This window comes from Scomber scombrus, chromosome 10 (assembly GCF_963691925.1).
Source record: "Scomber scombrus chromosome 10, fScoSco1.1, whole genome shotgun sequence".
In the NCBI taxonomy this organism is placed as follows: Eukaryota; Metazoa; Chordata; class Actinopteri; order Scombriformes; family Scombridae; genus Scomber; species Scomber scombrus.
The window spans coordinates 15439080-15451136 of NC_084979.1; the positions used below are offsets into that span (position 1 = coordinate 15439080).

Consider the following 12057-nt stretch of genomic DNA (forward strand, 5'->3'; position numbering starts at 1 on the left):
TATTGTCCATTACTGAGTTGATTTGCAAACATTATGCACTAATCGTAACAGTGTCAGAAGTTGCCATGGAAAGCAGCCCTGGACCATCAACATCCTCTGGTTCCAGACCAGAAGTGGACCACCGAGTGCAGAGCGGCACTGCTAACACGCCTCGTGCAGGTACACACACACACACACACACACACACACACACACACACACACACACACACACCACTTTTGTCACTACCGTACTCATATTGTATGATCATATCATCAATATTACACTTTGTCTGTCTAGGTATGCAGTGTATCCCCCAGAGGGCAGCTCTGTTAAAGTCGATGCTGAATTTCTTGAAGAAAGCCATCCAGGATCCTGCCTTTTCTGATGGTATCCGCCATGGTGAGTCATTGGCATCCTCTTACTTAATCTATAGATGAACCTGAGATCAAAGATCTTTTATCTTTTTCATACATGTTCATGTTGGCTTAATAGTATTTTTGAACCTGGACCCTATTTTTCCATCTTTTTTGTGTGTGAAATTGGTCCAGTATTGAGTGAAAGGGCGCAACAATTTAATCCATTGGGGCAATAAGTGTCTGACAACATTATTGAAAGAATCATACAGAGAAATGAAATGTTTTTCTTTACATTCCACTTGATCCGGTCATTTTTTATTGTGTCTAACCAAAGTTTCGCTGATAGAGAAATCTCTTCCTGAACTCATGCAAAAGTTGAGTTGTTGTCGAAATCATCTGAATATAGCCAAGTTTCCCTTTTAAGATCTATACATTTCATAATGCAAGTGTTGACTGTCTCTGTGTATGTGTGTCCTATTTTTCTTACAAGTAATGGACGGTTCCTTGCCTACCTCACTCAAGCACATCATCAGTAATGCAGAATATTATGGCCCTTCACTGTTCCTCTTAGGTGAGTTCATGCATTTCAGAAAAGCACTCTCCTGTCTGAGAAGTGATCTCTACTTAAGATATGCTAAGTTTATATTTTAGTCAACTGGTGGATCAACTGTAAAGAGGAATTGAATGTGTTTACATTTCACCGTCTGCTTTATCAATGTTATGTGAAATTTGTGACCATTGTTCTGGATTATGATTTCCTTTTTTTTCTCGCCCCCTGCTCTTGTCTCTCTCTTTTGGGTTTGTAGCCACAGAGGTTGTGACGGTGTTTGTGTTCCAGGAGCCATCACTGCTTTCCTCCCTGCAGGATAATGGTCTCACTGATGTCATGCTGCATGCCCTTCTCATCAAAGACGTGAGTTTCCAACAATCCACTTTTTGTGTTGAGTTTTTTGTTGGTTGTTTTTTTTCGTGTGTGTGTCTCTAACAGTGTTCAGTGTTGTCTTATTTTCTCTCATGGTCTCCGAATATGTACGAATTTCATATATTAAATTGTTCATTATCTTTTGTCTTTTGATTACCTTTGTGCTGAGTTCTTCATTTGCTTTGGGTGTGTTGTCATTTTTTTACCTCTGTCTTTTCCAGGTTCCTGCTACTCGTGAGGTATTGGGATCTCTCCCCAATGTGTTCAGTGCCCTGTGCCTGAATGCAAGAGGACTGCACTCCTTTGTTCAGTGCCAGCCCTTTGAGCGCCTCTTCAAAGTGCTTTTGTCCCCTGACTACCTGCCTGCCATGCGACGGCGACGCAGCTCTGATCCATTGGGTGAGTTGGACTGTATGTGCTGTGTCATTTAGCTCCTCCTATGTAGACCCTACCTTAGTGGATGACATGTTCTGTGTATGGCTTCAGGTGACACTGCATCCAACTTGGGCAGTGCTGTAGACGAGCTCATGAGGCACCAACCAACTTTGAAGACTGATGCTACTACTGCCATTATTAAGGTATGTATCTTTTTTTATTTCCAAGTTCTCTTTTATGTGTTACCAATAATTTGTGTAATCAATAATTTGACAGGATATTAAAAGCTATTTTTGTGTTGCAGTTACTGGAGGAGATCTGCAACCTAGGTCGAGCCCCTGAGTACATCTGCCAGAAACCTTCTATCCAGAAAGCTGATGGCACTGTGGCTGTGCCACCAGCACGCTCCAGCCATGCTGCCGAGGAAGCATCAAGTGAGGATGAAGAGGAAGAGGAGGCCCTTCACACATTCAGCCAACAGCAGGGGGAACCAGAGAGCAACAGACAGTCAGTGCCACTTGAACTGTATGACGCTGAGTTCATAACACAACACAATAGAATAGAGCAACAACTCTTTACAGACTTTGATTTTTTTCAAGTCGTTTGATTAACTTTAAAAGTTTTTAGGTTGTAGCTGTCATTTTGATTATGTGTGATTTCTTGCAGGGTGGTGGGCACTGAAGAGCGGATACCTATTCCTCTAATGGATTATATTCTGAACGTGGTAATTGTTGAGTCTTTGCTGTTTCAGAATTGAATATATATTGAAATGTTCCATGTTATAAAGCAATGTATGACTCATATCTATGTTCACTCATTGACTTGTGATGCACATGCTTTCCAGATGAAGTTTGTTGAATCCATACTAAGCAACAATACCACAGACGACCATTGTCAGGAGTTTGTCAACCAAAAGGGATTGCTACCTCTGGTTTCTATACTGGGCCTGCCCAACTTGCCCATAGACTTTCCCACTTCTGCTGCCTGCCAAGCTGTGGCTGGTGTATGCAAGTCTATATTGGTAAGCACAAAGAAACATGACTTTTAATCTTTTTATTTTATTTTCCTGTGTATATGTATTTATTTATCAGTAACAGCATTCATTAATTCATATGAATATGATGTTGAGTTGCCAGATTTGGCCAAAAGACTTACTGTCCCACTTACTGAATCTAGATGTAAGCTTATTTTCTGCTCAATTCTCCCCCTTAGACTCTCTCACATGAGCCTAAGGTACTCCAGGAGGGCTTGTGCCAACTGGACAGTATACTGACGTCTCTGGAGCCACTACATCGACCAATTGAGGTGCCTGGAGGATCTGTCCTTCTCAGAGAGCTGGCTAATGCGGGCCATGTAACCGACGCCACCTTGTCAGCCCGTGCCACACCACTGCTACATGCACTTACTGCAGCGCACGCCTACATCCTCATGTTTGTCCATACTTGCAGAGTAGGACAGGTAAATACGGATGTTATTTTTTTAACCATATTTGTATTTGATCCTATTTGTTCTTGGTGATGGTTACAAAAACTGTTTAATATAGAGCTGAAAAAAAGAATTGACGTCCCCTTACACTATTTTAAAAACATAAAATCTTTTGATTATATTCAGTTGATATCTGAAATGAAATAATTTCACTTCATCGATGATTTAAGTGTGTAAGTAAAGGGAGTGAATACCTGTGCAGCCAATTATTTTGTTTTGTTATGTTCTTCATTTAGATATTTTTTTGATATTGAGATTTTTTTAGATTTAAAAAGAAATGTTGTTTAGTGTTCAAACGGGCTTATTACAGCCACTGTATGCCAGTGTTGTAAACAATAAATAATGCACAGACACTACAAACACTACAGAATTGCCTTCACAACTTGTTTTGACTCAAGGATTTAATCTATTATTCATATCCCTTGGTTCTAATGTGTAGACGGTTGAGCTCCATTTGCAAATAAGATGAGATAACCAGTTGAGGGCTGATGATTATCAAGAATTGCACATGCTGTTGTAGATGATATTCTTCAAACTCACTTGTATCTTATAATGATACAGCGGCTTTGACTGTGTCTGTTCTTTTTCTGTGCAGAGTGAGATCAGGGCTATCTCAGTCAACCAATGGGGCTCTCAGCTGGGTTTGAGTGTTCTCAACAAGCTCAGTCAGCTCTACTGCTCCCTGGTTTGGGAGAGCACCGTTCTCCTGTCCCTCTGCACTCCGAACAGGTGAATCTCTTTTCCTGTACCCCATTTGTTTTAAGTGTGGTCAGCTGTAACCTTGTAACACTTTGCCTTTGCCCGACAGTCTGCCTCCAGGCTGTGAGTTTGGCCAGGCTGACATGCAGAAACTGGTGCCCAAAGAGGAGAAGCCTTCTGGCAGCACTACAACAACGACAGCCTCTGGCTCCAGGAGAACTGGTAATATAATTGTTAAATCTGCTTTCCCTGAAAACAGAACTGACATGTCTGTGGAACACCCTCCAACAACTTAGACTATCTGTACCTTTTATCTAGCAGAGTCTGAGGCAGTGTCTGTGGATTCATCTGCTGGTGGATTGTTGGAAGGCATGGGTCTAGATGGGGACACCTTGGCTCCCATGGAGACGGATGAACCCACTGCAACAGACCCTAAGACCAAGTCCAAACTTACCCCAGCTATGGCCACCCGCATAAAACAGATTAAACCGCTACTATCGGGTAAGATAATTTCCATGACACAGATGAAGTTTTTCTATCTGTTAATATTGTAACAATGCATTTTTTGAAATTGAAATGTCTTTCCTAGTCAGTTTGTGACCTCTCACTTCCTTGTCTATCTCTAGCTTCATCTCGACTAGGCAGGGCTCTGGCTGAGCTCTTTGGCCTGCTTGTGAAGCTGTGTGTGGGCTCCCCTGTACGACAACGCCGCTCCCACCATGCCACAAGCACAGGCACTACTCCTACGCCTGCTGCCCGGGCCACTGCCTCTGCCCTCACCAAGCTCCTCACCAAGGGCCTGAGTTGGCAGCCCCCACCTTACACACCCACCCCTCGATTTAGGTAAGAGCAGTTTCAAATGTTGTTTTTATGCCTCCGCACTGGCGACAGCCATGGCCCTAGGCATTATGTTTTCAGGTCATACGTACATATGTTTGTCCCATTCTCATCAGTTCACTAAAGGATGAACTGATGAGAATTTGGTGGTCAAAGGGCAAGGTCACTGTGACCCCACAAAACATATTTTTGGCCATAACTCAAGAATGCATACGATTATGACAAAGCTAATTGTGGCAAATTATGACAAAGACACATGTGAAATGAATTGCTGACATTTAACATAGAAAATGTCAAAGGTCAACTTCACTTTGAGATCATAATGTTCTGCAGGAAGTCTTAAAGAAGTCTCTTGTGCTCACGATTTGCCTGTAGAGTATGTGCAGTATTCATTTATCCAGCCAGCGCAGGAAAGTCAGACCTCACACCATTTTTAAAACTCTGGTATACTGTGAGGTACAGACATTTATCTGGTGGTTATAGTCTTAATCAGCATTTTGTGAACTCATTTGGCAAAGGCTTGGATGTAACAGACATTCATTTATATGTAAATGTTCCACTCTGCTTGTTTAAGGTCATAAAATGTTTTATTTTTAATTATGGTGCGTCTTAAATTTTGAGGTCCTGCCTAGTTGCATGACAAATATCTCCCCACACGATTCATTTGTTTAAATATGGTTTGGACTTCGTTTGTGACTCAGTCCAGCTCTTTCTTTTTCTTGTAATGTTTTGATTGGTTCTCTGCAGGCCACCTGCTCTCACAAAGGTAACAGGATTAAAGAAGTACACAAAACAGTAGAAATGATGCAAAGCTACAGGCAGTTCAGACAGGGGGTTTCAGAGAGGACACAAAGTCCTACATTATTTATGATAGTTGCCAGAGTTTGGATAATAATGTTAGTGCAGATCTGCAAAGGCCAACTTGAAGGAGAGGAGCAGACTTTTAATTTGGTGATCACTTAGCTCATGTTTACAGATTTAATGGACTGTTAAAATGGATGCCAGGTAGATGGGCTGTAACGTGAATGTGTCATGATGTGGAGAATAAACTATAGCCTACTCTGTGACTGCAAGAATGACAACAACAGCCTTATTGTTTCACACAATGTTGTCAAAATTAACAGCTCCAAGCAAATTGTAATTACAATTTTAAATTATTATTTTTTTAATTTAATGTAAAGCATAACAGTGGAACACGGTTCATTATATTTGTCATTATCGTGATTACTTTATATGATTTTACAGCTGATTGATTTCAAAAGCTCAGCTCTAATGTGCATTCATTTTGCTGTTGAAAGAGTATTACATTTTCTCTGTCGACAATGGAAAAGGTCCTAAAAAGAATTGAATTAAATTTGATGTCAAAAAGTGTGCAGCAAGCCTTTGGATCTTCTGTGCTGCTGGGTTGAAAATATTTGTGAAGCATGCATGTTTTAGTATTTGTAGCTTCTTTGCAGCAACATCGATATCTGAAGTATTGTCTACTGTCATGGCTACAAATCTAAAAGTCTGTCAAGTCTACAAATATTGAGTCTGGACATGGATTGATGTAAATTGCAACTTGACTGGTTTGTGGAGGCATACAGTTGTGAAGTGGTATTTCTAGTTTGTTTCATGGATTGTATTTTTTCCCCCACATCTTGCAGGCTGACTTTCTTCATCTGCTCTGTGGGCTTCACATCTCCTATGCTCTTTGATGAGAGGAAGTATCCCTACCACCTCATGCTGCAAAAGTTCTTCTGCTCCGGTGGACACGATGCCTTATTTGAGTAAGTGCCACTCCATGCAGTGACGCATAAAGATAAGGCAGGGCTCCAACTTTTTTTACTAGTGCCAAGTGGAGATGACGTGACTCGAGAAATTGACTAATCACTCCTGAGCTCTCCCCTCACACACATCCTGGCGGACTCCCTCCTTGTTTTTCCAACATGAAATAAAAAAAAAAATTTTAAACTAGGTGCAAAAACACACAAAATGGTCGCAAAATGCGGAGCCCTGTAAGGAACAGTGTTTTATCATATTCTTGTTAATATATGTAATCTAATTTCTGTATTTAACAGCAGTTTCATTGGTTGTGTATCTTTTGTGCAGGACATTCAACTGGGCCTTGTCAATGGGTGGTAAGGTGCCTGTGTCTGAGGGTTTAGAGCATACTGATCTACCAGATGGGACAGGAGAGTTCCTGGATGCCTGGTTAATGCTGGTGGAGAAGATGGTGAACCCAAGCACTGTGCTGGACTCCCCTCACTCCCTGCCAGCTAAAATGCCTGGGGTCACACCCACCATGCCCCAGTTCAGTGCCCTTCGGTTCCTCATAGTCACCCAAAAGGTCAGAATCCACTAACTATTGAGTTTGTATTGCTGCCTTCAGATAGAATTTATAAGTTTGTGTAACCAACATGTTGATTACACATTATGCATGGCATTTAAATGATAATCAAGAGAATACAGTTGCTAGGACACAGTAGTTAGTTCACTTGGACTCTCCTTGTGATCATAGTTAACATGATCCTATTGGAAATCATATTTTATCTCTGAAACTCATTCTTGTATAATCCTTTAAGTTTAGTATTTTCCTACCGAGGGTTTAGAGGTGGAGGATTTGGCATGAATGTATGTTGGTATCCTATTATTGAAACACTGTCTCTTCTTTATCAAGGCTGCATTCACCTGCATCCGCAGTCTGTGGAATAGAAAGCCGCTGAAGGTGTATGGAGGCAGGATGGCTGAATCCATGCTGGCAATCCTCTGCCACATCCTGCGAGGGGAGCCTGTTATCCAGGAGCGCTTGGCTAAAGAGAGAGAGGGGACAGTGCGCCCCGATGATGAAGCAGCTTCCACTGGTTCTTTGGCACCAACTGGGCCCCCTGGAGCATCCACAACAGCTGGAGAGGCACCAACAGCCACTGGAACAACCACTGCAGCGCCAGCAGGAGGATCAGCTGATGATTCAACCAATTCTACTCCCCGCCGTGAGCCCCAGGTTAACCAGGCTCAGCTTACACAGGTATGCGGGAAAAGCTGTCTGACACCATGGTGATATTTATTTTTATCACTGTGTGGATACTTTACTCTGTGTACACACTTTGTCATATTGCTGGGCTGTCATCTTTGGAAATAATTTCCCAGAGACAACTGTGGACAAATTGTGTATGTGTTAATATTTTTTTCTTCAATTGTTTCGCATTGTTTTAAGTTTGGCTGCTTCTTCTGCTTATCGGCTTTAATTTGTACGTGCAGCTGTGTCAGTATTTTCAGCTTGCTGTGCTACTACTGCAGGGGTGTTTTTTTGACAGCATAGGTTAACAGCATAATTCCATATCTAGGTGGCCATGTAAGCAACAAACAAAAACAGAGCTTAGTGCTGGGCGGTATGACCAAAAATGTATATTACGGTATTTTTCAAAATTCTAACGGTTTCACGGTATATGACAGTATTTTTTTTTCATGCATAATCAGGTGTTCACAGCATCTTCTACTGGTTGAGAGAGGAACTACTAATCTACTGCAGTAGATTGACTTAGAGTGGACTATTTTACTGTCATGATGAGTGAATATTGTAGAATTCCACACTAGTAGTAATATCATAGCTGCCAACACAGTTTTTCCTGGGTTTCTCCCGTATTTTAGACTCATCTCCCGCGGCCCTCCAGTTTTGTCTTTTCTCCCGGGAATCTCCTTTAATTTACAGCCCCAACTTTGTTTGTTAATGATAATAAGAAGAGCACCGCAGCTCCGTTAGTTTGACAGAAGCTGAAACACAGCGAAATGTTTTTAACTGTAAATACAAGTGCACATTTTCCAGCCTGCGTCAGACAATTCTGAGTTTACTGACTAATTATTAAAAACCAGGATGTGTTGCGTGAACTATCATCATCTTAACCCGCTGGGCAGGCACACATCTTCTGCTGTTTGTTGAGCTGCAGGAAGCGCAACACTGAAAAGGGTCCAGTCTGAAACAGTGTCGCGCGGCACAGCGTCCCGATCGTTGTGCAATGAAATACACCGGTATGGCGGTACATTAAAAATTCATATCATAACGAAAATATACACAGGTATTCGGTGTGAACCGGTATACCGCCCAGCACTAACAGAGCTGCTGTGTTTACCAAACGTCGTCCCACATATTTTGCATGAACTGAATCCTGGGCCACCGTTTGTTTTATAACAGGGAAGATCGAGAGGAACGCACGAACAGGTCCACCAGCAGCAACTCCAGCAGGTATAAGAGCCATCAGGGAGAGGGAGAGGTTGTTAAGAATAGAAAGAAGTTGGAGAAGAGAGACAGATTTAACATGAAAAGGGAGAACATTTTTGAGGAAATATTATTGATTCAAACCTTTTGAGGAAAAATATCAGGAAAGTGTTGTGGAAAAGAAAAATGTTTGTTTGGTTGTATCAGAGAAGCTGTGTGCACAGTCCATTCAGTTGTCTTTGACTTTCCCTTACCTGCCATGACAATGACATGACATTTTCAGCCCTTATCATTGTTTTTAATTTGCTCTTCATTTGTTGTACAATCGTATAATATAATGTCTACTCTTGTAACTAATGCTATTTCCTCTGTTGTGTGCTGTTCTAGCTCATGGATATGGGTTTCTCAAGAGAGCATGCCATGGAGGCACTACTGAATACCAGCACCATGGAGCAGGCCACAGAGTACCTGCTTACACACCCTCCGCCACTTCTTGGTGGAGCAGTACGGGTAAACAGAAACACACATGAACTTTAATTCTTTGGAACTTCTTTAGAAGTCAAACCCAGGCAGCTGACATTGTTACTCTTGCTCCTTCTAGGACCTGACTATGTCTGAAGAGGACCAGATGATGAGGGCCATTGCTATGTCACTTGGGCAAGAGGTCAGCATGGAGCAGCGCTCTGACTCTCCTGAGGTGCTTCATCCTCACTATTCAAATTACATGGAGAAACAGTTAAATAGTCCAAACCATCTGTTGCTAAATGAAACATCATGAATGAGTAACTGGCCATTTAGCTGAACAGCTGTTAAGATTATCTGTGTGTGTGTCTCAGGAAGCAGCACGTCGACGTGAGGAGGACGACAGAAGAGCCAGGGAGCGGGCAGAGGAGGAGGAGGCCCGCTGCTTGGAGCGCTTCATGGAGGCTGAGCCACTGGACCCCCAGGAGTTGCATACCTTCACAGACTCCATGCTTCCTGGCTGCTTCCATCTTCTAGATGAGCTGCCTGACACAGTCTACCGTCTCTGTGACTTGCTGATGACTGCCATCAAGAGGAGTGGCCCAGAGTACAGAGACCTCATCCTGGGCCAGGTCGTCCACCAGGTCAGTGCATAAGTACACGTTAACAACATATGTGTTCAGACTTAAGATCCAGTGATTTATGGGGGCATGGAGGATGTTCATGTTTATTCTTATGTTAGATTTTCAACGTCATGTATGGCTGAGATCAGATTTTACAGCATTGGCCTTATTACCGTGTAAGGCCAATCCTGTATTTTCTCTCATGTTTATTTCAAAGCCTTAATATCAAAGTGAGAGTTAGCAGATGGCCTTTAAACTGATTTGCATACAGTTGAATGTTTCTTTCTTTGTAATATATGATCATATGATGTTTCATTATTGAATTTCATCTTGAATGCAGATGCGACTTTTTAAGCTATGTGTTTTGTAAGTTATTACGTGTAAGAGTGAAAACATTGTTTCAAATCTTACAACATGCTTGTAACAGCCTGATTGTGTGCATGTTGTGTGTAGGTGTGGGAGGCAGCTGACGTGCTGATCAAGGCGGCTGTGCCCCTGACTACCAGTGACACAAAGACAGTGTCTGAGTGGACCAGACAGATGGCCACACTGCCCCAGGCCTCTAAGCTGGCAACTCGAATTTTGCTTCTCACGTTGCTCTTTGAGGTAACAACACGCGCATTGAAAGTTCTAGCCTTAGATTTTTTCACTCACAGAGGGTGAAGTCATTTTTTTTGTCAGGGGTTATCTACAGATCTCAAATAATCATTTGTTCTTTTCTGCCTTGGAAGGAGCTGAAGCTTGTCTGTGCCAGAGTGGTCGAGAACAGTGGGATTCTTGATTTGCTGATTAAGCTGCTTGAAGTTGTGCAGCCCTGTCTGCAGGCAGCAAAAGAACAGAAAGACATCCAGACACCAAAGTGAGTGACTGCACAGCCCTATATGGTACTCTTCTACAGAGAAGACAGATTAGAACAACTGCAAATGTTAACATCAGTTTTTCATCATGAGAGCCTTAATGTTATGTTTGTATTATGAATATACTGTATGTGTGAATGTATATTATACAAAACAACTTCCTCTTTCTGCAGATGGATCACACCAGTACTGTTGATCATTGACTTCTATGAGAAGATGGCAGTCTCTTCAAAGCGCAGAGCCCAAATGAACAAGGTAAATCCAAACAGTTATAGTAAAAATATACTTAGGGTTGTTGAATAAAAAGTGTGTATTAAATTGTAAGGTTATTGGTGATGTTTTGTGCACCTCATTTGTTACCACTGATGCACAATTGGTAAATTATCTCTCTATCTGCCTTTAGTATCTTCAGCCCAATGGGAATAACTGGCGATGGTTTGATGACCGCTCAGGCCGTTGGTGTAGTTACAGTGCATCAAACAACAGTACCATTGATACAGCATGGAGGGCCGGGGAGAGCAGTGTCCGCTTCACAGCTGGACGCCGAAGATACACTGTTCAGTTTAACACCATGGTGCAGGTATACCCAAACATCTTTAGGACCTTTTTTGGTTGTTTGAGTTCAAAGAGGTTATTTGTCTGATTAAAACCATTGTAATTTGGCAGGTAAATGAAGAGACTGGTAACAGGAGGCCAGTGATGTTGACGGTCCAGAGAGTGCCTCGCATGCCCAAGACTGCCAAGACTGGCAGCATTACAGACTCCGAGAGAGAAGAGGGAGACAGGAGCAAAGCAGAGGAAACGCAGACTGACCTAGACTCTGGGGCAGCAGTGGAGATGAGTGCGCCTAAGGATGATTCCAGCCAGCTGAAGGAGACAACTTCTGCCCCCTCATCTTCCCTGGAGTCCGACCACTCTCAGGGCTCCGATATTGTTGTACAAGGCCTGACTGAGGACATGACCACTGTTCTCATCCGTGCCTGTGTCAGTATGATTAGTGTGCCTGTGGACCCAGACACCCTCCACGCCACACTACGTCTCTGTTTGCGCCTAACACGCAATCACCACTATGCTATGATGTTTGCTGAGCTGAAGAGCACACGGATGATTCTTGGCCTGACGCAGAGCTCCGGCTTCAATGGCTTCACCCCGCTTGTTACTCTGTTGTTCAGACACATCATAGAAGATCCAGCCACACTCCGGCACACCATGGAGAAGGCAAGAGTCTGTTCTCATACTGATAGAAGAAAAGATAAAACTGTGA

General features: G+C 42.5%; 1 protein-coding gene across 8 annotated transcripts in view; it reads left to right on the forward strand.

Moving 5' to 3' along the window:
• huwe1 (HECT, UBA and WWE domain containing E3 ubiquitin protein ligase 1) overlaps positions 1 to 12057 on the forward strand; it is a 44708-nt gene that overhangs the window by 11503 nt on the left and 21148 nt on the right. For 6 of the 8 annotated variants that reach the window (XM_062428026.1, XM_062428034.1, XM_062428032.1 and 3 more), the window contains 25 exons: positions 52 to 159; positions 280 to 381; positions 829 to 909; positions 1145 to 1251; positions 1482 to 1659; positions 1747 to 1838; positions 1940 to 2160; positions 2302 to 2359; positions 2480 to 2656; positions 2848 to 3093; positions 3716 to 3849; positions 3929 to 4041; positions 4138 to 4320; positions 4446 to 4662; positions 6303 to 6425; positions 6748 to 6985; positions 7316 to 7663; positions 9239 to 9361; positions 9453 to 9548; positions 9688 to 9957; positions 10390 to 10542; positions 10668 to 10795; positions 10967 to 11048; positions 11197 to 11373; positions 11460 to 12011. In XM_062428026.1, coding sequence (XP_062284010.1) covers positions 52 to 159; positions 280 to 381; positions 829 to 909; positions 1145 to 1251; positions 1482 to 1659; positions 1747 to 1838; positions 1940 to 2160; positions 2302 to 2359; positions 2480 to 2656; positions 2848 to 3093; positions 3716 to 3849; positions 3929 to 4041; positions 4138 to 4320; positions 4446 to 4662; positions 6303 to 6425; positions 6748 to 6985; positions 7316 to 7663; positions 9239 to 9361; positions 9453 to 9548; positions 9688 to 9957; positions 10390 to 10542; positions 10668 to 10795; positions 10967 to 11048; positions 11197 to 11373; positions 11460 to 12011 — 4307 coding nt within the window. The remainder of the gene's footprint in view (positions 1 to 51; positions 160 to 279; positions 382 to 828; positions 910 to 1144; positions 1252 to 1481; positions 1660 to 1746; positions 1839 to 1939; positions 2161 to 2301; positions 2360 to 2479; positions 2657 to 2847; positions 3094 to 3715; positions 3850 to 3928; positions 4042 to 4137; positions 4321 to 4445; positions 4663 to 6302; positions 6426 to 6747; positions 6986 to 7315; positions 7664 to 9238; positions 9362 to 9452; positions 9549 to 9687; positions 9958 to 10389; positions 10543 to 10667; positions 10796 to 10966; positions 11049 to 11196; positions 11374 to 11459; positions 12012 to 12057) is intronic. The other 2 variants (XM_062428033.1, XM_062428030.1) reach the window with 2 other exon arrangements.